At 47.8% G+C, this 27,631-nt stretch overlaps 2 protein-coding genes across 4 annotated transcripts in view; one reads left to right on the top strand and one right to left on the bottom strand.

Annotated features, from left to right (window-relative positions):
- Window positions 1-4,866: 4,866 nt before the first annotated feature.
- GSG1L2 (GSG1 like 2) lies at window positions 4,867-21,961 on the bottom strand. Its single transcript, XM_032322242.1, has 5 exons — window positions 21,652-21,961; window positions 12,051-12,098; window positions 10,847-10,999; window positions 8,964-9,075; window positions 4,867-5,859 (listed from the first exon to the last, which is right to left on the bottom strand). Exons 1-5 carry the CDS (start codon window positions 21,959-21,961, stop codon window positions 5,601-5,603), a joined length of 882 nt encoding a protein of 293 aa, XP_032178133.1. The 3' UTR covers window positions 4,867-5,600.
- A 1,409-nt stretch (window positions 21,962-23,370) lies between these two features.
- GLP2R (glucagon like peptide 2 receptor) overlaps window positions 23,371-27,631 on the top strand; it is a 43,407-nt gene continuing 39,146 nt past the window's right edge. For 2 of the 3 annotated variants that reach the window (XM_032322238.1, XM_032322239.1), the window contains exon 1: window positions 24,813-25,133. In XM_032322238.1, coding sequence (XP_032178129.1) covers window positions 25,017-25,133 — 117 coding nt within the window. In that variant the 5' untranslated portion in view covers window positions 24,813-25,016. Of the gene's footprint in view, window positions 23,611-24,812; window positions 25,134-27,631 lie in introns of those variants that run through there. The other variant, XM_032322240.1, reaches the window with a different exon arrangement.

Below are 27,631 nucleotides of genomic sequence, written 5' to 3' on the forward strand. Positions count from 1 at the left end.
CAATGACTAGTCTCTGGGGGACATGCTTACAGGACCAAACATCTTCATACTCAGTGTCATTGCAAGAGGAGAGTCCACACATCCATTCCCCAAATCTTCTTCTCCTCCAATTTTTTTCCATAGTCTCCAACCCATTGGCCAACCCATTAACCAACTACCAATACATCTGTGCAGATCTCTAACTCAGGCCATCTTTCCCCCCCGAAGGAACTGGACAATAGGTATTGCTCCAAGTTCTGTGCATGGAAGGTCTTCCTCCTCCACCGTGTGTCAGAGCCGATCTTCAGTGGGATTGCCCACCTCCAGCTGATCCCAGGGTATCAAGCAGACTCCACCAAAAATCAGCCCTACCATTTTCCTTTAACAGAAAGCAAAGTGGTCCATCAACACGGGTCAGTGTCATGGAGTTTTAGTGCAATGGACCCGTGCCTTCTTTGCCTCCTTGGGTCCAAGTGCAGGTCTCTCTCACTGGGGTGGTTCCTGAGGGGGCTGAGCACTGGCTATCCGCTGACCATACCACTGACAGCTGGGGTAACAATTTCATCAGCGAAGAGGAATCTGAGTGGCCCATTACAGGGTCTATCCCAGGAGGAGAGAGGAGGCAAACGGAAAATAAGTCACTCTCACTTCATGGGGCATGATCAGAAATTGTTGGTGAAAAGATGATGCTCGAGTGGACGCCTGAGGAAGGGATGAGGATATATGGGGGACAGAAGTTCTAGGCAAAGGGACCAGCAAGTGCAAAGGCCCTGAGGCAGAACATGGTTGGGATTCTCAAGGAGCAGCAGAGAGGCCAGAGCATGGGACAGGAGCAGGTGAGTAGGATGAGGTTAGACAGAAGTTGAGAGCCTACTTATCTTTAAAAACATTTTTTTAACTTAAGTGTAATTAACATGTAATGTGTTAGTTTCAGTGTATAACATATTGATTTGCTGATCATAGACATTACTCTGTGCTCACCTTGATCAGTGTAGTCACCATCTGTCACTATATAATGTTATTATAATATTAATAACTATATTCCCTATGCTGTGCTTTTCATCTCTGTGACTTATTTATTTTATAACTGGAAGTTTGTGTCTCTATTTTATCTATTTTGCCTATCCTCCTAGGCATCCCCCTCTGGTGACCACCAGTTCGATCTCTGTATTTAAGAGTTTGGTTTTGCAGGGGACCTGGGTGGCTCAGTCAGTGAAGTATCTGCCTTCAGCTCAGGTCATGATCTCGGGGTCCTGGGATCTACCCCTACACCGGGCTCCCTGGTCAGTGGGGGAGGGTCTGCTTCTCCCTCTACTTCTGTCTGTCACTCCTCCTGCCTGTGCTCTCTATCTCTCTGTCAAATAAATAAATAAAATCTTGGGGCGCCTGGGTGGCTCAGTGGGTTAAGCCGCTGCCTTCGGCTCAGGTCGTGATCTCAGGGTCCTGGGATCGAGTCCCACATCGGGCTCTCTGCTCAGCAGGGAGCCTGCTTCCCTCTCTCTCTCTCTGCCTGCCTCTCGGCCTACTTGTGATTTCTCTCTGTCAAATAAATACATAAAATCTTTAAAATAAATAAATAAATAAAATATTTAAAAAGATAAAATAAAATGCGAAATCAGAAAAGATCCTCTCATCAGCAGTTTGTGGATACTGGTGCGCACAGTAAATGTGCGTGACCATGCGTAGATGTGGCTTCTGGATGGTGGTTATGACCTGGGAGAGAGGAGGAAGAGATGGGGAGGAAACGCAAGGCTTTCATTATGCCTCTTACAGCATATTTCTTTTCTTTTTTAAAAAAGAGAGATCTGCGGCGACCATGACAAAGCATTGACTTCTGTTCCATCGACCTCTGTTACATCAGCTCATGTATATTAAAATATTTCCTACTTGAAAAGAGAAAATAGGGCATCTAGGAGGCTCAGTCATTAAGTGTCTGCCTTTGGCTCAGCTCATGATCCCCAGGTTCTGGGATCGAGTCCCGCATTGGACTCCCTACTTGGCCAGATTCTCCCTCTCCCATTCCCCCTGCTTGTGTTCCCTCTCTCACTGTCTCTCTGTCTCTGTCAAATAAATAAATAATCTTTAAGAAAAAAAAAGAGAAATAGAATAAAATAATCAAACAGAGAGAGAAAGAGAGAAGCAGATGGATCCCGTCTGACATCCTTATTTATAATCTCGCCTGACCTCCAAATTCTCCTGTTTTCGGATGGATGCCTTCTTTTCTTCCATGTTTTCACTGTGCAAAAGATGTCCCTCTTCTGCCTTGTGTGATAAGTTAAAAAAAAAAAGTCCCTAGGATTTCATGTACCACCTAGATATTCTGTCTGTCTGATGCAGCCCAGCTGACTTAACAAAAGTAAATGATACGGTTGGTCAACCACCGAGTGACAGACATGTCCCCTAACGTTTAACCTTGGCTGTTTTCCAATCTCCCCCAACCTCCCTCTTGGGGAACAACACTAAATTGTTTCTAAAGGGACAGGGTATGGCTTCTTGAGGGCAGGGGAAAATTCTCAGCCACGCTTGTCTCTCCATGACATGTCCACTTCTTCTTACACTGGTGTACACCTCACAGCATTTAAGCGGTGAACCACACTGACATGAGCAAACAGGACACATCTCCCTAGGTAGGCCTACTGAGGTTAATCTGGTCTTCAGAGAAGTCCCTCTCAGCCCAGACTACCCAGCTGTGATTCGCCAAGAGGGCTTGTCCGATGGCAGCAATTCGGTGCCCCTTCGGATCACTACTTTTGTATCTTTAGGGTAAATACCCAGTAGTGCAATTGCTGGGTCATAGGGTAGCTCTATTTTCAATTTTTTGAGGAACCTCCATGCTGTTTTCCAGAGTGGTTGTACCAGCTTGCACCTTGATGGGTTTATTAGAACACTTGACCTTCTGGAAACCGCCTTGTCTGTTGGTGCAACAAGTAGGCAGTAGACCTAGACTTGTTCTCTCCCCAAAGAGGAATTTTGCTAATACCAACAAAGGGTGAAGCTTGAGCCCTTACTTGTAGGAGGAATGGCATGGTGCCTGGAACATTGTAGACACCTGATAAAAAGACACTGAATGTTTAACCAAGGATGGATGGTGTCCAGACTAAAAACGGGTGGGGGGTTGGCACCCATTCGATCCTGGCTTTCTCCTGGATGTGGTCACTGAGATTTCAGTCGTTTCTCCAACTCACTGGCAACGGCTCAGACTCTATCTTGCTTCCTTAAATACCCACAGGGCCTGACCCAGTGCTCTGCACATAGCAGATCTGAGCAGTTAATCCCCCTGTTGTGTTTACTAGGTGCTGGTATTATTCTAAGAACGTCACGCATCCTAATGAACTCAGTCTTCCCTTGAAATAGGCAGGATTATTCTCTCATTTTACAGATGAGGACTCTGAGGCACAGAGAAACAGGGGACTCACCCAAGGTCAAGGTGAGGAACTAAGGTTTCTAGTCAGGTACTCTGGTTCCAGAATCCATGCTCTCAATCCCCAACTATATAAATATCACTAAAAAGGTCTATTTGAGATCTAACTATCTATCTTTCTATATATACTTATACGATATTCTTTCTCTCAAAGAAACCTATAGCTAAAAACCTATAGCTAAACATATATACACACATACATACGTCTGAGGGTTTTCTACTTGCTGACCACTGTTTTGAATGTGGGGGAAGGTAGAGCGAAGAGTCCTTGCCATAGAGAAGTAATTTACAATCTTTAAGAGGGGAATAGATGTATAAATAATTTCAGTACTCAAGACGTAAAATCCACCTGGGTCTGTCTTAGAGCAAAACTAGATGAAAATAAGACACGGTGGTCCTGTTTCTTGATCTCTGGGGCAGTTACATGGCTGTGTTCACTGTCTGAAAATTCACTAAGCTGTACACTTAGGGTTTGTGTATACTTAGCGTTATGTATGTTACACTTTAATAAAAGTGACATTTAAAACATTTCAAAGGAAGAAAAGTGCCTTGGGAGCTCAGACAATGTAGCAAAGAGTCCTTTTGGGCTGGAGCCTCAAGAACCAGTGACCTTGTGTCCTGTCATGGTGTCTAACTGATCACTGTGTTCCCCTTCCAAGGAGGCACCTGTATGATCAGATGACACCAGCTTCTCTCACGTAGCTCCAAAAAACTCATTTCTTCCTTGGCACCTTCAGCCACATTCCGCACAGACATGTTTGGTTTTGCTTTGGTTTTTAAAAGAGAAGGGAGTGTCCCTGAACATTTCTGGCACGTTTCCTTCTCTCTAGGATCAGACTCTGACTTGATATTGTAACAGGGACACAGGCTCTACCTATATACATTCAATGAGGTGACAAACCATAGAAAAGAACCCACATACTGTGGAGGGCAGAACCCACAGTGCACAGACCCCTCTGCTCCAGGTGAAGAAATGGCCCGGTGGACCTCAGCATGCCTCTCTGAGTTGGGCTTATTCTGGCAAAATTCCCGTTAACCTCTTCAAATATGCTTGGTTCAACACAACACGAAATGCCCTGGAACCATCATTTGTTAGATGGCTACTTGACTAGAGCCCCAAACGTGAAGAGGTAAGCTGATTTCCCCTTATTCTGTGACAGTACAAATACCATTTAACATAATCAGATTCAGTGATTTTATTTGAAACATTCAGGGGGTTTGTGTCCTCCCTCCCCCCCCCCCCAGAAATGACGTGTTTCCTAAAAACACAAATACTTTTTAAAAAATGAATCTAAGCTAAGACATATTTAGGTTTGTTATAATTTGGCAGTTTATTATTTTTTTTTCGAAAACCCAAATTATGAGCCTAAAAGCCTGTGGCCTCAGTAATAGGTTAGCTTAAAAATATAAGATAAATTTATATAATTTCATAACTGAACACATCAGGAAACATGCAGAACCCCACTGCTTCAAACAAAACTTGCACATTTAGCAATGTTTATTTTTAGAAACAAAAGTGCCTGGCAATTGAAGCATAACAATTCCAACATTTGTTCTACTTAATTGCGATAAGATGTCATTTCATTCGACTGTTCTCATGTTGTTGTATCATTTGGTTATCCTTCCAAATGGATTCTACTCTAGGTGGAAATTAGTAAATTGCAAAGAAAATACATATTTAAATTAACACAAAACAAATTATTTACATTTAAATTTGTGCCTTCTTCATTAAAATAAAAGAGAAAGTATGGGATAATCACACATACTATCAATTTGTGTGTGTTCCTTAAGGGAAACATTTTCTGGACTCCTCTGTCAACAAACTTGTGGGTAACACTTTTCATACCCTTTGTAATTAGAACCTTGCTTTCCCCTTTCTTCAGATTCTTTTACCCTTAGGGCTCACATGTTCCCTCTTTATTGGTTACCCTTATTAAACACACTGTCAGAAAAGCTTGAGGTGCTGATTTATACCATAGTGTCAATGGTTGATACCTTCCATAAGTGCAATCTTACTTGAAGACGCTGGCATTTTACCAAGAATCAGTACCTGAAGCCAAAGTTGTTTAATAAAGGGTAAGATGGTGGGTAGAAGGTTTACCTGGACCACAGCCTTCTGAAGTCCACCCCCGAGATGTTTACTGTGGACCCCAGTGCCTGGTTTGCTTGCCTGTGTGGATCTGGTAGCCACAAGCACTGCCTAGCACATGGACACTTTGCCTGGGGCACTGGGCGGCAGGTGCTCAGATTCACTCACGAGGGCACACCCAGCAGGGCTGGGAGTAGCTTCTGTTTCCTGAACACTTTCCGAAGCCTTGGGTTCCGGGAAGGTGTGTTGAGAATGCCGACTGCCCTTCTGTACCCTCTGCTTCTCTATGAACTCCAGGCGGGCTGCTGTGTATCTGTTCATGGCCATGACCGACACAGCCATGCAGAGGGCAAAGGAACCCCACGCGAGGCTGTCAACAAAAGCCACAGTTAAGAAGGAGTATAGGGCTATGATACCAGAGCTTCCTGCTGGGGGTCAGTCTGGTGAAAAACCAGCTCCTCGTCCCACTCAATTTGGACCTGGACTTTGGATCACAAGTTTCAGAAACCAACCAATAGTGTTATTGTAGCCCAGTGGTTAAGAGTATGGCTCTGGAGTCATCGTGCGAAGCTCGCACTGTGGATTTGCACCTATCTCTTATGAGCTGTGTGTCCTTGAGCTGGGGGCTTCATCTCTGTGTATCAGGTTCTCATCTGCAAAACTTGACTAATAGTAACCCCACAGGTAGGATAGTTGTGAGGATATTAACGAACTAATGCTGGGAAATACTGGGAAGTACTGTATCTGCCAACATACAGTGTTGCTTTTTGTTGTGGTGGTAGTCGGCTCTAACCCAAGACAGGTCATTAGTGTTGTTACTTTCTATCCCTACCCTCCAGAAGCCTGTTGCATTCTGAGATGATGGTCTATACTTCTCACCTTCTATAGAACCCAGCAGAATGTTTACTGAGAAAGAACCTCTGCCAACTGGCATTTGTGTGATTTCAGGGGGTGAAATTCCCAGGTAGAATAGAGTCTCCTTATCCAATGACCTACAAAGAAACCTATCCATAACTGAGTTCCAAACCCAGTTTGGAGTTTTCAATCATCCTTAAATATGACTTGACATCAAGAATACCAACATCTAGGGGAAAGGCCCAACAGTAAACAGGAAAAAAAAAAATGGGGCAGGGAGAATCTAAAGAAAAGAGATAGCGCAAGGAACAGAAGAAAATAGCAACCAGCAGAAAACCCTTTGATCACTATCTATAGAGAGATACAAGAAGACACTGCATGAACAAGGCAAGATCAAGATATGGGAAAAAAGAACAACCAGAAAAGAAGAAAGACCTTTTAGACATTCAAGTAAGATCCAAAATAAGAATTCAATAGGAAGGTTGGATGACAAAGAGAGGAAATTTTTCAGGAAGGATTACAAAAAGAAGGAGCTAGAAAATATGAGGGATACAATGACATCTAGACAATTAATCTGAGTTTTGATATCTAACTAACAAAGGGTTTCTAAAAAGAGAACAGAATGCTAAGGAATGGAAAGAATCAATGGGATAATACCAGAAAATTCCCCAGATTCCTAGGACATGAATATTCAGTTTGAAGTTCTGACCCATCAAGCACAGGAAAGAAGAAAGAATGAGTGAATGATAGGAGATTTCTCCACCAAGTACATTATCCTAACATTTCTGAACACCAGTAATAAAAAGTAGAAAACACCAGCTTATCTGTAACAGAACATGAATCAAAATACTATGGAACTCTTCCCAGAAGCAATAAATTCTAGGAGGAAATGGAACCACATCTTCACATTTTTCAGGGAAAATGATTTTCAACAAAGAGTTCTATACTCTGCCAAACTCTCAAATGCATCTGGAGCATCGAATAAGTACCTTTCCAAATACACAAGAAATAAAATAATTTCTCCATCATTGAACCCTTTCATAGAGAGCTACTAGGGGATGTGCTCCCATAAAATGTGAATGCAAACTAAGGAAGTTAATGATATGGGGCCTGGGAAACAGCTCTCCAGGACAAAGGAGTAGCAAAGGGAAGTGTCATATGGCATGCCTCTGAACAGCCATCCCAAGTAGAGAGGAAGATGGGGCTTCTGATAGGACAGGAAGAGTGGGAGAGACAGAACTGAGAGATTGCTATGTTTATGCTATTTGACTTTTTTTATGGTTTTATTTTTAAGCAATCTCTGCACCTAAGGTGGGGCTCAAATTCACAACCCTGAGATCAAGAGTTGCATGCTCTACCAGTTGAGCCATCCAGGTGCCCCTGTGTAATACTATTTGATTTTTAAAAACTATTTGCCTCTCTTTCTTTGATTAAGAGTTAAGATATTACAAGTAACTGGAAATGAATATTGGAAACAAACAGAATCCTACAGATTCCTTTGATGTTTGAGTTGTGGGCCAACCTGACATCGATCTGAGCTCTAGTGCAGCTAGGTTCCCCACTGTGGGCAGCACCAATGATGTCGCCTCAGACACACTGACACCTGTTTGGGAGGAGGAACTGAAGTGGCACACAGTGGAGGGAATGGTGTGATGCTACAAAGAGATGTTTGTAAAAAAAAAAAAATAATAATAGCTTTTTTTAGGCTGGAACACAAACTAAGATGGGTATAAAATCTAATACATCATATGGGTAACAGTGTCACAGGCGTGTTCACCAAACCCTAGAATGGTGGGATGAGGGAATGAACCAAGAATGTGTTATTTGTTTTACAAAGAGAAAAGTAACATAAGAGATTGTTATACAGGATGAAAATGTACGTGTGTGTGTGTGTATGTGTGTGTGTGTGTGTGATGTGTGTGTGTGTGTGTGTGTGTATAAAGCCACAGCTGTGTTTTGGAAACCCATATCAAAAAGGACCCCTATGGGCCGCTTGGGTGGCTCAGTGGGTTAAGCCTCTGCCTTCGGCTCAGGTCATGGTCTCAGGGTCCTGGGATCAAGCCCCGCGTCAGGCTCTCTGCTCGGCAGGGAGCCTGCTTCCCTTCCTCTCTCTCTCTCTGCCTACCTCTCTGCCTACTTGTGATCTCTGTCTGTCAAATAAATAAATAAAATCTTTAAAAAAAAAAAAAAAAAGGACCCCTGTGATCTTCAATGGCATGGCTGAGTCTTCCCATTAAGAGACAGAACTTTTATGTCCTGTCTTTCTCTGTCCATTAGAAACTGGGGCCAGATCTCCCATCGCTGAAGAATTTACTAGGCATTATTACTCAGGACTTTTCCCCTAAGCCGTGTTTAAGAAAGCAATAACATCAGTGTCTCTGTTGCCTTAAGGCCTTGACTCTGGGTCAAAGGTTTCACAAACCTAATCTCTTTAAATGCCTATGAACACATAAGACAGGTATCACCCCTTCACAGGGGAGACAGCAGGGCTACAGGATGGTTAAGAAAGTCATCCAAAGTCAGATGGCAGAACGATGGCCATGGTCGGTAGTCCCACAAATTTACCTGTGTGCATCCTCACCAGCCCATCAGGACCTGAGCACCATGGCCAGAACTCACCAATAGGACCAGCCATAGTCCCACGTCTGAGGCTTCCAATCTTCTGGTCCGAGGTTCACCGTGATTTGGAAAATGGTTGTGTACATCATGTGGGCCACCATACCGAGGAGCCCTGCATAAGGAGAGCTCTGTGAGCCTGAGTTAGGAACAGAGTTTCTCTAACTTATGTGAGTTGGATGAAAGAAAGCCAGTAGCATCCTCCTTGAGTCCTTTTAAGCCTCCTTCATGTTGAACGCACACACTACTAAGTCCTTACTGACATGAATTCACACAGTGGCCATGTCATTCCTCCCATGACCAACTCTCCCCAGTCTATCATCCCCTGTCTCCCTATGCTCAGAGGCTCTGAAGTTCCATTCTCTCTTTCCCAGCACCGAAGAGGGATCCTTGAGCTACACTGGGTCTGAATCCACATTCTACAGTGTTTCGTCTTGTTATTCTTTTCCATGTGGATGATTTGCTAATGCTTCAACACTGGGATACTCTGAAAAAAAAAAAAAAAAAAACACCAAGAATGTTCTGGCCACACTAGACTCATGTGGCAGTAATCAGGAGGAACAGAAATCAGCTTCCAATGGGATTTTCTTTCCTTTGTGTCTTGGCCTTTTTGTCTGGAGACCCCCTAAAGACTTTTTCCCCCATAGGTTTGGTACGATATGTTGAGGATCAACATATTTATTTTTCCAGATACTTGGAGTCTGGTCTTCTGTTCAAGAACGCTTTCTTGAATTTTGCTTTTAAACCCTAGTGTTTTGTTGTTTTGTCTTTCTTTTGCAGGGACTCTAATTCCACATATGGTGTTACAATTTAATAAATGTATGGCAAACAGTGGCCAGTTAGAGATCATCTTCAGGGGCCCAAACAGAAATAGATTTAATTGGTGGGGGTGATTATTTATGATTATTATTTATGTTCATAGGGCTGGCTAAAGTCCTTGCGATGTGAATCCTCAAACATTCTATCTGACATTGTGCTTACAGTCAAAGTGAAACAGACACCCAGAAAGAAGACTCTTCTCATGATGTTGGGGTCCCTTGGGAATTTCAGGACCTGGGGAAGAGTCTTCAAGAGTCCACGGCCTGCCTCTTTGCTATGAAGATCCAGAAACTGGATTTTATCATCCTATTCACTGATGATAAGGCTTGAGAAAGACACCTGACATTTACAAAGCACAGAAGTCCCCACTGGACTGATACACTATTAACAGAGCTTATCAGGACAGAGAAGGGAAGGAAGTCATTTATTCGGGGTTCTTTCTTGATGGAAAGGCCAACTCAGGAGACCAAATGAAGTTGCTCTAAAAGTTGCTTGGAGGACAGAAAGGACCCCTACCCCCCCAAAAGGGAGTTTTTCATTCTTATAGGTACACCAAACTTGGATGATGATTTTTAGCAAGTGACCATTTCTTGCATTCTTACTACATACTAGGTGCATTCTTACCCAGTCATCACCAGAGTCTTTTGAGAGAGCTGGCTCAGAGAGGTTGAGTGACTTGCCTGGGGTCACACAGCCTCTAGGTTGCAGAGATCTGAACCCAGTCAGGATTTCATGCATAACCACCCAACTAAATTAGGCAATTTCTGTTCTCAGAGCCAATATATCTTCTTCCCAAAGTTGTGATAAAGACGCAGTTAAGACGTCTTATTCTCTATCCCCTATGCCTACCCCCTTTCTTTTCATCAGCCACCCAAAGCATCATTGCTTTCCCCGCAATGGGGTTAACTCAGTGACTTCTCTGGCAGACCAGCCAGCTGTTCTGCTGAACTGCCCATCAACAGAAAACTGCCCTGCACTTTGGCTGAAGCTCTGTCCATCCCTCTGTCCCTCCCACTGGGGCAGGCTGTGGGGAGTCAGCCTGTCTGACTACTGCCGCGGGCCAGTACCTGCCAGCACCATGAGAATGGCCACAGACGCGTCCACCTTGAGCCAGTGGAACACAGAGCTATGAGAACTCACTCTGGACCCCAGGAGGATGGCACTTGTCAACAACAGAAGGATATTCAGGATCTCGGCCCCGATGGACAACCACAGAACACCTGCAAAAACGTGAGGACGACAGAGATGCTGAGCGCTGAAAATTCAGAAGTACCACCATGTGCAGCCCTTTGGTTTAGTTCACTTCTGAAATAAAAAATAAAAAACAGACGCCAAAGGGTGGGGGGGGAACCAAACCCACAGCCATGTCTGTTGAATCTGGAAAGTTGGCAGTGATAGAGGACTCCTTGGAGTTGAGGGAGGATTGTGTAAATATTGTCCTCTGCTGGGAGGGAAGAAAAATCGAGTAAGGGTCTGATGAGAAGACCCAAGAGATGCTGGGGGTCTTTATTCCCCAGCTCAAAAGCTAAGGCATTGTTTGATTTCACCAGAAGACGTTACCTTTGCCTTTTTAAAGAAGATACACACACTTAAACAAGAAGGTAGAGACATCAGAGTAAGAGCTCTGGTTAGAGATCCTCAAACCTTCTTTGTTTCGATGTGAGCCAACTGTCTGTCCTCTGGAGGGGACCCCGCCTGCGGCTCCAAGGAACTGTGTTAGAGGTGAAGGCCAGTGGATCGCGGGAGGGGACAGGGTGGCAAGCTCATGTTCCTGGAAGTCTCCCAGAAGAGCCCGCTAGGTGCTGGGGACCCAGGAAGGGATGAAACGGGTGTGATTCATGCCTTCACAAAACCTTTATTCCAGCTGGGGAAACAGATACTGAGAACGTCCTTGTGAATGTGATGAGAATTACAGAGACAAAGTGCTCAAGACAGCGGTGGTCAGAGCTTGTCTCTTCCCAGCCCCGTGTCTACCACGCATTGGTGGTTTGCAGTGAAACACAATAGGAGTGTTCCTACTGTGGGAAACAGCAAACACTACCCGTCGGGGCTTCTGGTCCCTCCCTGCGGGCAAAATTGGAGGTTGGACATTTTCCAGCACCATGGACTATAGGGCACGCGGAGAGAGCCTGCCATTCTAGCTGTTGGATTTGACTCCGTGGGAAAAATCATAAATCACTCTCTCACCTTTTCTCCCGTCCCCACAAAAACAGTAAAAGTTATCCCAGTTGTGGGGCATGCTGGTGGACAGAACACGAGTAAGGTGTTTACCTTGTTCTTCAGCTGGTATTATACTCTGGAAACTCCTACACTTTTCACCTAGAACACAAAGAGAATTTAGTCCTAAGTAGGAGTAGCCAAGACAATTAGGGACTGACCGGGTTTCTAACACCTTCAGTCAATGCCGGGTCATTCTGAATGAGGATTGGGGGGAATATGGCAGATTGTTTTATTGTGGGTGTGCTGCCTCCGCACCCACCCCATGGGAGCATGATCTGATCTCATCCCCGCCTATCCCATCCCGGTGAGTCCGGGCTTGGCCGTAAGACTTTCTTTGGCCAGTGCATTGCCAGCTGCCATGGGATGGGTTACTTCTGCTTAGAAGCTTTAGAGCCAATGGACTGCCCACTGGTTCACATTCCCCTGACGGATGGCGTCTCCATCAGCCTGGGTCCCTGAATGGTTGTGGGGAAGACTCACCCCTTGCCCACTTGAAAATTCCACACAGAATGAACTAGAAGCGAATTTGACTTAAACCATTGGGGACTTGGGGGTTGTTCGTTACCGTGGCACAATCCAGCCCATCTGGACTGATACTGCCAGCCTTAGACCCGGGATTCCCAACTTCCCAAACAGCATCCCCTATGTATGAGTCTCAGATAGTTTGTTTCCAATTAGAGGGAAGGTAACAACATTGATAATGACATCTAGAAGTGAGTTAAAGCAGGGCACCTGGGTGGATCAGTTCAGTTGTGCATCCAACTCTTGATTTCAGCACAGGTCACGATCTCAGGGTCTTGAGATCAAGCCCCGTGTTGGGTTCTGGGCTGAGCGTTGAGCCTGCTTGGGATTCTCTCTCTTCCTTTCCTTTTGCCCCTCCCCCTGCTTGTGTGCTCTCTCTCTCTTTCTCTCTCTCTCTCTCAAATAAATAAATCTTGAAAAGAACTAGAGCAGATTTGTATCTGTTACTCAGTGACCTCGCTATTTGCATTCCATTGTACTTTCTGGAGTGTGGAAAGACAGTGTGTGCACCAGAGACCAGAGAGAATCCCGCCCGCACCCCCCAGGTTTATTTCATGTTCTGGAAGGATGGGCTTTGCTTAGGAGTATTATCAGCCATGGCAGGTGTCCAGATGCCCGCACAATCACCTGCTTCTTCCCCGCAGAGCTGGAGTGGCTCAAGGACCCCAGAGGGTAAGTGACAGGTACAGGGCAGCTTACACAGAGGCAGTTTGAGCATTAGGGCTCAGTCTGCAGGGACCCAGCTCGGGGCTGTCCCACTACAGCACGGATTTAATGCATTCCCGTGGACTGCAGGGAACACGCAGGGGGATATGGAGAGACCTAAGACCCAGAGCTGCTCCCTGTCTGGGCCGCTAGGAACTAAAACAGGGCAACACGGGGCACCAATCATTAACGCTTCAAAGAATGGCCTTCTCATCCCTAAAACAGGTTCAGTAGTCCCTGCAGTAGCCTCGCTTTGAGGATTTGATGACATCATAAATGGGAAAGTCACTCTCAGCTCCTACTCACTGCAATTCCACTGCAATAAAATGAGTTCTGCTGGGCCCTTTTTGCACGGGACTAGCACACATCATGATGAATTATAATAGACCCTAAGTACTCTGAGGGTCAGGGTTGTTATGCCCCAATAATGGGTCCGTGATTAAAGGAGCGATACTGATACAAAGCGAAGGTCAAGCTAAGCCTTGTTTTGCACCAAGCATCAAGAATCTAACCGAACGTTCGGGGCCGCACCTCTTACAAGAGAGGGCGACCCTTCTCTGTTTCACAGACTAGCTTTTAAGGGCAAAGGCCATGCGGTAAGGCCTGGCCACGCACAGGTGGCCAATGAGATTGTAACACACACAGGAAACTCCACAGTGAGGCTAGGTGACCAACTGAGTTACAATTTACCCTAGTAGATATTTGAACCAGCCTATTACACCTTGATTGGGATTGGCACCAAAAGGGCTCCCAAAGGGCGGGGCCCATACTCCTTGGTAACCAGGGAGACAGTATGCATGCCCCCCACTGATCGGATGTCTCCACCTGGCCTGACCCACCTTTGTATCTGGGCTTTGTTACCTGTAAATCCTCTGGGGGAAGGGGAGCAGGGACAATTTCTAAATAGGTCCTTACAAGGGTCACATCACCAAAATTTGCTGGAAGTGTTCAGGGACAGAAATAAGCTCAGGGGAGCATCTTTTGACTGTGGAAATTATTTCTCTTTTGTTGGAGAGAAAATGCCAGGTAACTCCTGTTGGGCTGGCAGAAAGGACGACTTAAGATGGCGAAAGTTCCCACCACAAGACCTGAGCTCGGACAGGAGAACAAAGGCCCAAACAGGAATCTGAGACCCTCCTGCCTCCAGCTCCTGTGGACCAATGGGACCCTGACAAGCAGGTGGAGATATCCAAATAAGGGAAACTTGCCAAAAGACCCCTGAGCTCCCCTTGAGACCCCTTAAAAGCCCCCTCCTCCCTGCCTTGGGCGCGACTTCCGCCACTCTGCTTTCCAGAGTCGTGGACCCTCGCCCGAGGGTGCCCACCTCCTCCCCGCGCAACTTTCCTGGCTCCCCTTCTCCTGAGCCCTGAAATTTCGCCAGAGAGTGTTTTTAATAAATCTTGCCTTGCACCCACTTTGCCTGGTGTTGTGTTTATCTCGCCGGAAAAAACTTTACAACTCCCTTATTCAAGAACCTATAGCGGCTCCCTATTCCTCCAGCACTGAGTCAAAGTCTCTCTTCTTGTATGGCTAGCCTCCTCTCCCTATCCTCCCAACACAGAGACCTTCCCTTGGCTACACCTTCCATGGAGTGAGGCTCACTCGGGAAGGACCGGATGCAGGAGCAGTTCACACCCTTGACGGCGCCGGTCCAAAAGATGATAATCCTTAAGATTTGCCATACTTATCCTCATGAAACTCCAAGTTCCCTGGGGCCTCATTGCTTTGCACATCTGCAGGGCTCCTCTACGGGGCTATCAGAGGAAGAGGAACGAAACCTGGGTTTATGCTAGAGGCTTTTATTTGGTTGAGCTGCCCTGCTGGGATACTTTCTGATGAACAGAAGGACTTCACCTGTCACAGAACCATTCACAACAAGCGGCCTGAGGTTGGGGGTGGGGGAGGATATTTGCACAGCCTGAGGGTGAGGATGACAGCCTCCGGGACCCATTGGCCAATCTAAAGCCACTGTGACCTCTTCAGCCACTTTTTAATTAAGCCAGTTTTAATTCAGCCAGTTTTTAATTAAGCCAACTTTGCACTGAGGCAAGGAGTCTGTTTTTCTTGCAGATTCTCTGATGTGGGGGCAGCGGCTGTGATGTTTCGGTCAGAGCTGCCAAAATTTGTTCGCATCCCCCTGGTTCTTCCAAAGAGCCCCCCCACCCCGCCAACTCGGGGGGGATGTCTCTACACCACGTGCTGCTTTCAGAGAAACATTGTATCGAAACTTCACTGTCTTCATCTGTGAAATGGGTGCTCCAATTTCACAATTGTGCAAGGATTCTGTGAAATGCCTGACACTTTTCTTTTTTTGAAGTGATTCGTTATCCGTCAGGGTGAGTACACATTGCCTTTGACAGATCTGGAGACCAGGCTCAGACAGGTTGGTAGAGTCAGAATCAGGAACTGGGTTCTCCCACCAGACGCTCGTATTTTTCTGTATCATCACCTGCTTTCTTTTTTCTTTCTTTCTTTCTTTTTTTTTTTCCCACCTGCTGTCTTTCTACGTAATGCACAGAGCACTAATCATCTCTGTGGCCTTCCCAATAGGCCTGCCCTTTGTCACAGGAATAAAGAGGGGACCAGGTACAGAGCCAGGGGTGGGGCAAAGAGAAGGTGAGGGCCAGCCAAGAAGATTAGAGGAATTCACCGTAGCTCTGAAGGCTGAGGTCAGCCAGGGAAAGGAGTCAGGTCACAGTGACCCCTTGATTAATCTGAATCCCCAGAAATGGTGTTCCTTTTGAATGAGGCCAGCAGGATTAAAAGGAAAAATCTTCATAAATCCCACAAAAGCCAGAGAGGCGGGTGTTACATAGCTGGGCGGCGAGGGCTTCTCCAGCCAAGTGGGGCAACGAGCCAGCTTGGGACACAGCGGCCAGGTCCCCAGCGCTGGGTTCTCACATCCCCGTCTGCTCGTCCTCCACTCCTGCCCCCCACCGGGTGCCTGGGCCCCTCCGTCCTTGACCTTTTGTGGGGTTTAGCAGAACAGTGAAGATCTGGAACCCAGCACATTTTGTTGACTCATTGCCTCGCCTAAGGAAAAGAGCGCAATGTAAGTGCCGTCCGGCCACGAGTTTTCATTTCAGACCCTGGAATCAGAGGCACTGCCCCCACCTTGAAAGGCACTAGGGTGACAGGAGTGGGAATAGGAAGAGGTGGCTTGAGCCAGGGATGTCCGCAAATCACACTCCAGGCAAGAGCTCCCCTGGAGGTCAGCTTTTGCGGGGACAGAGAGGAAGCTGATTTAGAAGGAAAACATCCAGGAGGCCTCACGGTGCTGCAGCGCTGGGGGTGGTTGTCCTGCCCTGAGGCCTCTTTCCTGGGCTTTTTTGGATCAAGGGCACCCTCTCCAGGCTGGAGTGCTTACTGGCAGATCTCCTGAGCAGTCTGAGCCATTTGGGTGCCTTCCCATTCACCTCTAGCTATAATCCTTTTCTTTCATGTCCCCCGAATCTCCCAGGCACTTGTGATAAATTACACTTAAGAGCAGATATTTGTGTGAAGTGAGCTTTAACGGGGGGCCCCAGGCCATATTCTGCGGCAGACGTGCTTTCCCGGGCCAATGCAGCGTTTTCAAGATAACTTTTTTTTTTTTTTAAGATTATTTATTTGTTTGAGAGAGAGAGGAGAGATTGAGCAGCGGGGAGGGGCAGAGGGAGAGATCTGAAGCAGACTCCCTGCTGAGCATAGAGCCCCATGGGGGCCTCCATCCCATGACTACAAGATCATGACCTGAGCTGAAACCAAGAGTCCGGGGTTCAGCCGACCGAACCACCCAAGTGCCCCTTCAAGATATTTTTAAAATTGGGAGTTCTCACGTGGAAATCTAAATATCTTACTTCCCGTGAAAAATCAAAGGATCTGACAATACCAAGCGCTTAAGTCCACGAGGCCGTAACGCTGAGCAGAGCCAGGGACTGCCTCCTTTAGCTGGGGTGAGGTTCAAGGTCATTACCATTCCTTGCTCCCCTTGCTCCGTTTGCTTCTGTTACCACCTTCTGTGGGCACTGGTTTTCGACCTGGGATGAATATCTGTTGTTTCGTTCTTTTGTAGGTTTGCTATGACTTTAGTTATTATTCAATAAAAACTTAATTCTAAACTTTCTGATCTGAGGTCATCTTGTAACATGTGAAGGTAATCAAGTTTCTCTTGAGGGAGGGGAAAAAAAAAAGGTGTTCTGGAGAAGACGTCCTCTTCTTGGTTCTTATAAAGTAATGACCATATTTAAAGACTGTGGTTTACCCGGTTTACCTAATTAGGTTTACCTAATATAATGAAGTTGTATGAATGCATTGGTGTCCATCAATCCAAAAAACCTCTGCTCACATTTTAATATGTTTCCTAATAGGAAATAGGTTTTTTGGATCGATGGACACCAATGCATTCAGTCGCAATTATAAGACAATTGTCCTTTAGTTAAGTTTTGGGCTTTGGGTCGGGGAGGGGGGAAATAGGGAGTTTGGGTTAAGAAGTCTGACCTCTGTGTCTTGCTTTACTAGTATCTAACTGCTCAGTCTTCAAAGGGGGGGCACTTCTGCCTCGAGAAGTCGGTTTTCCCACCTGTAAAAGGCATCTGTTGTTTTAGGTAAGACTTTCACAAGGAACGTTCCTCCAAACAGACCCTTTTTCCTGTGGTCGACTAACTTCGGGAAGCCCTGGGATATGTAATAAACAGTGAAGAGTCTTCTTCATTGTGGTGCCTCTTAGAAATTTTAGCATGTTAACGTGCATTGTGAATTTTCAAGAAGAGAGTATAAGATGCAACATTTTTCAATTTGTTTTGAAAATCAAAACTCTTTTTATTTAATTTCACAAAAAGCATCTCAAAATGCATCTTGGGGCGGGGCAGGGGTCATCCTCTTTGAGAAAACCCAACGAGCTGCTTGTTAAAGTCTCTTTTTGGCATGACATCAAGTATATAAGATGTGCATAAACCCAAAAAGGACTCTTCATTTCTACTTGGCTTTGTGCATGAATCACTGAGAACCTCAAATATATTTTAATTTAAATCTATTTAAATCTAAATTAAATTTAAATCTTTTAATTCTATTCAAATAAACCCATAACTTAAATTAAAATTTATAAAATTAAATTTAATTTAAATATATTTAAATATTTTAAAGCCTTTCAGGTGTGTGATCCACGAGAAGGCAGTGTGTGTGTGTGCACAGTAAACACTCAGTGGGTTGGCAGAAGTGCCACTGAGATTCCTGGTCTCTCGAGGAAGACTGAAAGACCCTCATGTAGCCGTTGGCTCCTGTTTTAGGTTGAGAAGGCCCCTCCTCCCCCAACCTGGTAATAACTTTTTAGCGGAAAGCTCAGAAACAATTTATATCATCTCTCTGCACAGTGTTTGTGTGACTATGTCAGGCATGTGCCGTATGCCGGTAGACAGTTTGCACCTCCGGTAGACAGCTTCCACTCCTGCCTGAAGCCCGATGCTTTGACATCATTTAAGAGATGAGGCTTCCAGTCCCTGCAAAGCCCAGACTTCCCCCGAGCCCAGCCCTTGCAGGGTCCTTTCTCCCAGTTCGCTGGTCACTGGGGAAGCAGCTCCTAATGTCTAATCTTCTAATTCCTGCCTTCAGGTTCACGTTCTACTGTGGCCCAACTTGCCCTAGCATTACAATTAGTGATGCTTCTAATTTTCTTCAGTTAGGTTTTTTTTTTTCCCAGGGAACATGGTCTTGCTCAGTTCCTTGTCCTGGAGTAACCGTGACCTTGTGTTGCAGGGGAGGAGAAGCTGCCTCAGGTGACACTGTAGAGCCACGTGAATTAAATTCTTCCATGACGAGGCCTCCCCTGCCACCCTGCCTTGTATTCTAATGCAGATACCGGAAGTGTCCTGCCTCAGACCTTTGCCCATTCTGTCCTGTCTGCCTGGAATAACCTCAGCCCTAATCTCCATCTATTAAAATCACAGTCCTGCTTGGAGGTCTGGGTGCAGCAGCCACTTCCTTTATGAAGACTTCGCCATGCCCAGAGCTATAAGGAACTTTTTCGTGCTTTCTATTCCCATATCATAGGTCAGTCTTTGTGAAAACTATTGTCCTATTTTTCCTTGTTTTAGTTTCATCTCAGTTCTCACCACTCTGGCTCACTTACCTTTCTCTCTCTCCATTCCCCTAGCACATTCTTCCTGCGCTTAACAAGGAAATGGCTTTTAGCAAATTCATTCTGTGCTGCTCTGAGTGCCCTTTTTCCAGAGGGCTTTGCTGTCCCCTGGGTCATGTTTCTCTGACTTTGGTGTGTGTCTTAATCACCAGGGGAGCTTATTAGAAATACAGATAACACCAGATGGAAAGGAGAGCCAAGGGGACTAAAAAGCAATGCTATGAGGATGAGAAAAGAAAAGGCAATTGGGAATTCTAGGAAAAACAAAAAGCTACACAGGAAATTTAATGTAATAATAGCACTTCTTTGATTCCACGATGAACAATATTTATATACTCCAAATAAATGATTGGTTTGTTGATTTATCTAAAACAGAAATGTAGGTACGTCAGGAAGAGGGCAGAATAGATGTGGGACGTGGGGGTACAAGAGATTTAGCCTCATCTATTATGACAGCAAGTCAATAAAGAAGATCTAACATGAAGACAGCACATATTTTTTGAAACATGGAAACAAATACCAGAAGAAACAACTTAGCTAAAAGGGGTTTCCCTGATGGGCGGGACTAGGTTATAAAAAAAGCCAGAAGGCAGCAGGGGTCTGTTGATTTTTCTTATAAGCATTTCAAAATGATTTTATCTTTTATCAATGTGTAAATATTACCTTGGTTAAACATATTTTTTCAAAAAGGACTGTAGATTTCTAGACCCCCTCTAAGATCTACTGAATCAGAATCTCCAGGGGCTGGGCACCTGCGTGTGTATTAACTTCCTGGGTGATTGTCCTGCTCAGCAAACATTTGATAGCCAGTGTGATGCTTACACACAGCTATGGACTGAAGTAGGCATTCCTTAGATGGGGATTTGGAAGGGGAGTGGAAGTCTCCAAGCAACTCGTCTATGGGATTGGTGACCATATTTTTCAAACTGAAAATCTGAGACTGCCTTTGGTCCCCTCCAGAATGCAAGACCCTAAGCCTTCTGGGCCTGTTTGTGGGGTAGAGAGAGCAGGCTTATAGGAAGATAGCTGCACTCCCCAAAGGACAGGACAGGGAGGGGTTTCTGGCAGCCTTAGCTCGAGGCACTGTGGCAAGGTGTGCATCCCACTTAAAGCAAAGGCCATACACACGGTCTGGGACACGAGGAAGGGTAAGACTTGGCATTGCCCTTCTGTGGCCCCCACTAAGGCAGGATGGAGAGGAGTAAGCACCGTATCAGAGGGTTCCTCCTTGGATCCTTTTACTCGGACCTCAAGAATAAACCTAATGCTATGTTAGGTTTTAGAAAACTAAAACCTAACATTAGAAACTCCAGAGAAAGTAAAAAGCCATTAGAAAAGGCCATTAGAAACTCCAGAGAAAGTGAAAAGCTGGTCAAGAAATTTAACACGTTAAGCCCAAGATCAAGAGACAAATGGGGAGGGGGACCTCTCCTTTCCACCTTGAGGAGTAGGCTTTCCTAGCAGGAAGGGAAGAGAATCCTGGCCCCAAGCATGGGCTTGGGTTTCTGGGCAGGATGCCTGACCCTGGGGAGTCCAAGTCCTCCTTCCTCAGTTCTTTGGGAGGTTTAAAAAAAAAAAGAAAGAAAGAAAGAAAGAAAGAAATTTCCGATATATAGGAGCTCCGAACACCCAAACTTCCTCTCTCTCTTCTCTCCCCCTCCCCCATTTCCCTCACCACCCCTCTGCCAAACCCACAGAAGCTCAAAAGATCAGAGCTGCATCATGGGGCTGAGAAAGGGGTCGGGCTTACCAGCCATGTGACCTGAAACTCTAAGCCTCCGTTTCCTCATTTGTGAGCCGAGGAAACGGTATCTACTCTGCAGAGTTATTTCGAGGGTTTCCAGAAACAAAGGTCTAACTTGTTAAGGATTCTCACTTCTGGTAGGTGCCCCACAAGGGGGGGGGGGTCCCCTTCCCACCAATGATGACAAAAGTCAGTTTTCTAAGAGAACCTGCCATTCCAAGCCCCCCTTCGGAGTGCAAGGATGCAGTTTGGAGACGGACGGGGCCATCTGGGGTTCTCTAGGGATTGGGAGACAGTAGCGAAGGGTAAAAGCGAGTGTTTACCAACACACGGCTGGGGTGTTGCAGGCACGGTTGCAAGACAGTGCATGTAGTCAATTAATCTTTATAATAACTCTTGGTCATGAGTACCACTCTCATTCCCATTGACAGCTGAGAAAGCAAGCTCAGAGAGGTGAAGAGGTTGCCCAAGGATCCAGTCCAGCCACGCTGGGACTCAAAGCCAGACGGCCCGGCTCCAGAGCTTCTGCACCTGTCCCCAGCCCCGTCCCCCGCAGCCGTGCTCACCTGTGCCGTCAAGGTTCTCCTCGCAGGACTGCCAGAGCCCCACGTGGAACCTGCACTGGATGAACTTGTCGTCTCCCGTCTCCCAAATGTACTGGACAACCTGGCTCCCGGTGCCCCTCCTGCCATCGCTGTCGTGGCCCCCGCTGAAGTGACTGCAGTGCGGCCCACCCGGCTGGTCCAGGCACAGAGGCTTTGCCACCTTCCGGGTCCCCTCGCACCAGTAGCTGCTGCCCACCGCGACGAGGGAGAAGGCCAGGGCGAGGCAGGTGGGGAGGAGGGTCAGTACCTGCTTCTGTCTGGCCCCAACCATGGCTGGAGGAGGTGTGCGGCGTCAGGCTGAGCAGCGGGCCCCCTCCTGCCTCCGCAGGCTACCCGCCCCTCTCAGCCCTGCCATCTGGCACCCTTACGGGCTTCTCTCACATCCGCTGGGGGATCCTGGGTGCCCCCCCACAGTGTGTGGCCTCCGCATGTCACCTGTGGCCTGAGGAGCCGCAGGAGAAAGCCCAGAGGGGGACGGGTTCCCACGGACAGAGCTGGCCCTTCGGTCCTCCCCAGGGAGCAGGTGTGCAGAAGGAGGCTGGCTCTCTGTTTTTATCTTTTTCAACTTGGGGTAAAATATGCAGGAGACGAAACTGGCCACGGTGATCATTTTTACCCTCAGATGATTATGCATCCCATCTCCAGACCTCTTCACCTTGTGACACTGGAGCTCCGCCCCTGGGAACACTTACTCCCCATCCCCCCCACCCAGCCCAGGCACCTGTCACTCTATTTCCTGTTCCTATGAAGGTGGCCACTCCTGGGCCCTCCCATGAGTGGGGTCATGCAGCATTATTTCTTTGCAACTGGCTTATTTCACTCAGGGTATTGTCCTCAAGGCTCGCCCGTGAGGAGGTAGCAGGTGGCAGAATTCCCTCCCTTTCCAGTGCTCAGTAGCATCTCACGCTGCAGACAGACACGTTGTGTGCGTGCGTTCACCAGTCCACAGACTCTCAGGTTCCTCCCACCTTTTGGCTCTTGCGGAGGGCGCTGGTGCTCCACTGAAGACCAAGGGCGTCTGGGCAGGTGTCTGGGTGAGTCTGCCCCACCCTCGCCTTTCACTTTCATCAGGGTACTCAGTGTCGGTGCCCGAAATGGGGAGTCCCACGGCTCGCACAGTCCGTTCCCTGCCCAGCCCTACGGACACAGGGACTGCCAAGGACAACGCCCTGTTTCTGGGACTGGGAGACTCGAGGTGCCGGCAGTCCGCTCCAGGGCCGAAGTGCTGGGGGGAGCAGGGGCGGGCGGCACCCACCCCACAGGGCATGGCATTCAGCACCGTCCTGGGGCCTCAAAAGCTGGCAAGCATACCCTGTGGCACTCTCATTCCTGCCCTCACCAAGGGGGCCCTCTGGAAGTGGGGGACAGTCGCTTCTCGGGCAGAGGACATTGATGCAAGAATGTCACGGAGTGCAGGAGTGTCACGGAAAAGGCCATGTGGTGTCTGAAACACAGGTCCTTGATTGCAGCTGAGCTGAGGACCCCCCCGATACACCTGCAGACTCCGCAGGTAGGAGAGAAGGGTGGTGCCACGTGAGTCCCTCTGACTCTCTACCTCCTGTTGGCGCAGGCAGAGGGCCGTGTCCTGTGAGCCCTGGTTTGTGGGCTTGGCCACCTGTCTCGTGGGAAGAAGATTTATCACATCTCATCACTAGATGGCATCTGTCCAACAGCAGGGAGGTCGTGCGCAGCCCCAACCCCTCTCCCTTCAGAAAAAGAAAGTTTTTGAGAAAGCGTTCAAAGAGATTAGCTAGAATATTCTTACCAGGGCAGGCATTTCCTTTGCCAGTGTGCAGCGTGGAAGACGCAGTCATTATCGTGGGGTTCCAGAATGGCTTTCTGGCTGAAAGGAAAAGAATCGGAGCATTGTCAGGCACTCTCTGTCCTGCTGTCCCGGAGACGACCATGCTGATTCCAGGGGTTGTACTATTGTCCCTGTCCGTTTGGGGGGTCTTTGTTCACTAGGAGCATTTGTCCGCTAAGTTTTAAAATCTTGCCACGTGGCCGGGCGGGATCTTAAGATTGCCAAGTGCTTCTAGGAAGTGATTCTTACTTGTTTTTCACCAACCGTCCGGAATTCATTCACTCAGACAAGTCAGCCAAGAGGAGCTCCTCCGTCCAACAGGAATGGAGAGAAAAACAAAACTAGCCTAAATGAAAACAGGATCTTCTTGTCTCTAGCCCACCTGTGTCTCAGCCAGGCAGGATGGCTTCCTCCCGGGTCCAGGTCTCCGGTCTGGAGGCTGGGAAGCTTGCGCAGGGAGAGGTCTGGCGAGAAGGGCCGAGCCGAGGCCCCGCGAGGAGCTCGCTTGGGAAGAGGACGGCCCCGGGAGAGTTAAGGGAAGATCAGCACCTGACCAGGTAGCCGTGTCGGGGGATAGCTGGGTCTCCCGGCCTTGCCGTTCACGGCTGTGTGGCCGTGGGCCGGCAACCTAACCTCTCCCGTGCCTCACTTTCCCAACCGTTGGGTGGAGCAGTCGTCATGCCCCGCACGTTCTTGTCGTGAGGATGCGTGAAGCAGGTGGTCTGGGGCTGAAAGGTTCTGCACATGCGCACTTGCTGAGTCTGCACAAATATGGGGCGAGGGGCGGGGTGCATTTGGGGCAAGCCTCTGCCAGGTGGGCCGGGGGCGCAAGGGGGCAATCCAGAGGGCTGTCTGGCTTTCCCGCACGTCCCGGGCTCTTGGGTAGACACGATCCTGAGTCCAAGCCGCTTTCTCCCTCCAAGTGTTTGCATAGACAGCACCCCTCCCCCGAAGGAGACCCTGCCCTTGGGGGTCTGGGTAAGAAACGTGCCTCCCTCTCCAAGACGCCCACCGCACAGCTGGCTGGCAGCTCAGGGGTTGGAACCCGAGGCTCTGGCCCGCGGTCCTCGTGCCCTGAGCTGGGTTTTAGGAGCAGAACCCCCGGACACCCAGGCCCTGGCTTTTCCTCCGGGGCGGGCCTCTGCTGAGGAAGTCCCTGGAGCGCAGCTGACTTGGGGCAAGGTCTGGGAAAAATCTCCCTGCCTTTGGGGTGAGGGTGGGGGGGTGGTGCTGGGGCGGGGGATGAGCCACCGCCGATGGGAAACCCGGGAGAATCATCGGTAGGTGGCTCTAGCCCGTCCAGATGCTCTCCGCGCGGCGTGGAGAGGGTTTGTGCAAACATTTCCTCGCGCGGTGCCTGGAGGAATGCAGGAGGCCGCCGCCTGTGGTCCATCTTGGACTGTTCGAGAAACGCGCCCGCGCCTGTGAATTCGCAGGGGGAGGAAGGTGAGGCCGGCGCCGGGCGAGGCAGCGCCCGGGAGAAGGAAAGCGGGATCCCCCGCCCCGAGTCCACTTGCTGCCCATGGACACCCCTGCTACTGCCCGGGGGGCCAGGCCTCCCCCTCCCTCCAGGAAGCGCTCTCCCCCGGCCCCTGCGAGGCCCATGCTCGCCCTGCTGGTCCTGGTCTCCATCAAGCAAGTAAGAGCGGTTTATGATTTGGATTGTCATGGTGTCTGCTATTAGGGTCAGTTCTGCATCTTTTCGGATCCCAGAAGCAGTTTTGGGCTGTCGCGGGCAATTTGGGAAATATAAAACAGTATTGAGGCGGCAATGATTAACCATAAGCCTAATATCCGGAGGTCATCGCTGTTACTATTTTGGCATATTTCCTGCAAATCCTTTTTCTATGCGTGTTTCTGAGCAGCTGAAATTATGACGCAGAAAGTGTTCTGTATCCTGGCTTTCCCCCTTTACATTATTTTGTAAGCATTTTCCAGGGTCATCATGAACTCTGTGCATAGCATTTAAACTGGTCCCAGATAGCCTCCTGTCTGCTTTTACAATTTTCTCAGACCCGAGTATTTAAAGGTTGATGGACTGTGAGGGGTTTTTCTCTTCTTGCATTTCTCCTTTTCTTTCCTTCCTTTCTTCTTAGTATAAAAATATAGAATGGCCATGGTTTAAAAAAGTGAACGTATAAACTTCAAAGAAGTGTAAATACCAACTACGAATCACTGTATTCCCACTGCCCAGTAATCACCCTCGTTCGCCTTTGGGGGCTTAAACTCCCAGACCTTTTTCTGCTATTTTTTTACTTATGCTTTTTTTTGCCCCTAACAAACATGGGATCAGACTTAAAGAGTATCGTGCTATCGGCAAGTGTCAGGTGCGTCCCTTGTATTAACTTGTTTCGTGCCCCTCGAGGGAGTCCCTCCTGTTAATCCACTTACAGACGAAAACACTTTTCTGTGTTGGCTACAGTAACCCTAGGGTGTGATGTTTGAGGGCTTCAAGGTTGTGTCCTACAATGTGTGTGACCCAACCTACATGGTGGGCATTCTGGCAGCTTGTTTTATTCTTTTTTTTTTTTTTTTCATTAAAGGTTTTATTTATTTGTTTATTTGAGAGACAGCGAGCTCAAGCAGGGGGAGGCAGAGGGAAGAAGCAGACTCTCCACTGAGCAGGGAGCCCAATTTAGGACTCAATCCCAGGACCCTGAGATCACCACCTGAGCCAAAGGCAGACACTTCACCAAACAAGCCACCCAGGCACTTTCAGCTTGTTTTAATCTTATCCAGGGAGACTAGACTTTTGCCCCCTTTCCCATTGGAGGTTCCTTTTTCATGCTGGACCCTAACATGAAGGAACCCCAGTCCCATTCACCCGAAAAATGCAGGTAACGAAAGTGGCTTGAGGAAGGGTTCTTTTTCTCCTTTGGTCCATGGGTGGAGTTCGTCTGTGTGTGTGTGGACATTGAGATTCCAAATCCCTCCTGCCCCCATCTAGGGAGAGCCGTGGTGCCGTGATGCTGTAAATATTCACCTCATCAGGTTTTCTTTGGTGCTAACCTGGAACCAGACAGGCAGACAACACCTGCCAAGTTCTCTGTGTCCGATCTCTCCCAGAGGCTGCCTTTAAGCCCTCACACACCGAGGATGTGAGCCCGATAGGTGGTTTCATGGAATCCCTGTGGTGGTAGCAGCCTCTGGATGAACCACCAGCCCGATAGGGGCAGGACCCTTCCTGGGACAGTCCATACAGAACTCAGAGAGCTCATATTCCAACCGAGTGCACCCCTCCAGCTAGCTGTCTAGTTTCCTTCCCCTTCTGCACACGATCGTGCACTGGTGCTCGTGCATTGCCCACTGGGTGCCAAGCCCTGTTAGATGACTGTCACCTGCCATCCTGTGACTTGTGAGTTCGGCCACTTCCTCTGCCCAGAGGCAAGCCCTGGGTTCTCTCTTCCCCAGCATGCCGCGGCAGCTGTGGGCGTATGACTATGTGTATGTTACACTCGCAAAATCTTCAGTGCTTCAGGCTGGTGTAGGACGCTGACAACGCCACACCTTTTCCCTTTCATCTAGCATGTTCCTAATCAATAATGTCCCTGTGAGCAGTGCCCCCTCCCCCACCTGCCACCCCATCTGTCCTCAGAACCTCTTCGGTCCGTCGGTCCCCCAGGGTGCGTCCCTAACCCTGATGACCCCTGCCCCCCCCTTCTCGGGTCTTGGTCTTAAATCCCATAGTTTTCCCCCAGATGTTTACATTACAAGGCTTTGCTAGACATTCGTGATGGATTTTGTTCACAGACGCGTTCCCTGCATGGAATATAAATGACCGTGGCGTGTTTTCTGGCAGGAAGTCTTCCTAAAAATTCACTTAATGAGAAATTCTCAGGGATAGTTTAGTTTCTAAATTCAAGCAGTCCACCCCCCACCCCCTCACCAGACTCATTTAAGTTAATTAACAGTTGCTTTGGCTTTGAAAAACATAAACTCTCTCTCTCTCTCTCAGGCTCATTAAGAAGTGAATTTGTGGCTCTTTCCTACATTGCCAAGGGGAGCGTAAAAAGGTGCATATTTTTAAATTAAAAAAAAAAAAACTCGGCAAGGATAGGTTGTCAGTCCATTATCAAAACCCTTTAAAAATGTGTATATTCAATGACCCAGAAATTCCAGTTGAAAGAATTTCTCCTA

Source organism: Mustela erminea, chromosome 18 (assembly GCF_009829155.1).
Source record: "Mustela erminea isolate mMusErm1 chromosome 18, mMusErm1.Pri, whole genome shotgun sequence".
Classification (NCBI taxonomy): Eukaryota; Metazoa; Chordata; class Mammalia; order Carnivora; family Mustelidae; genus Mustela; species Mustela erminea.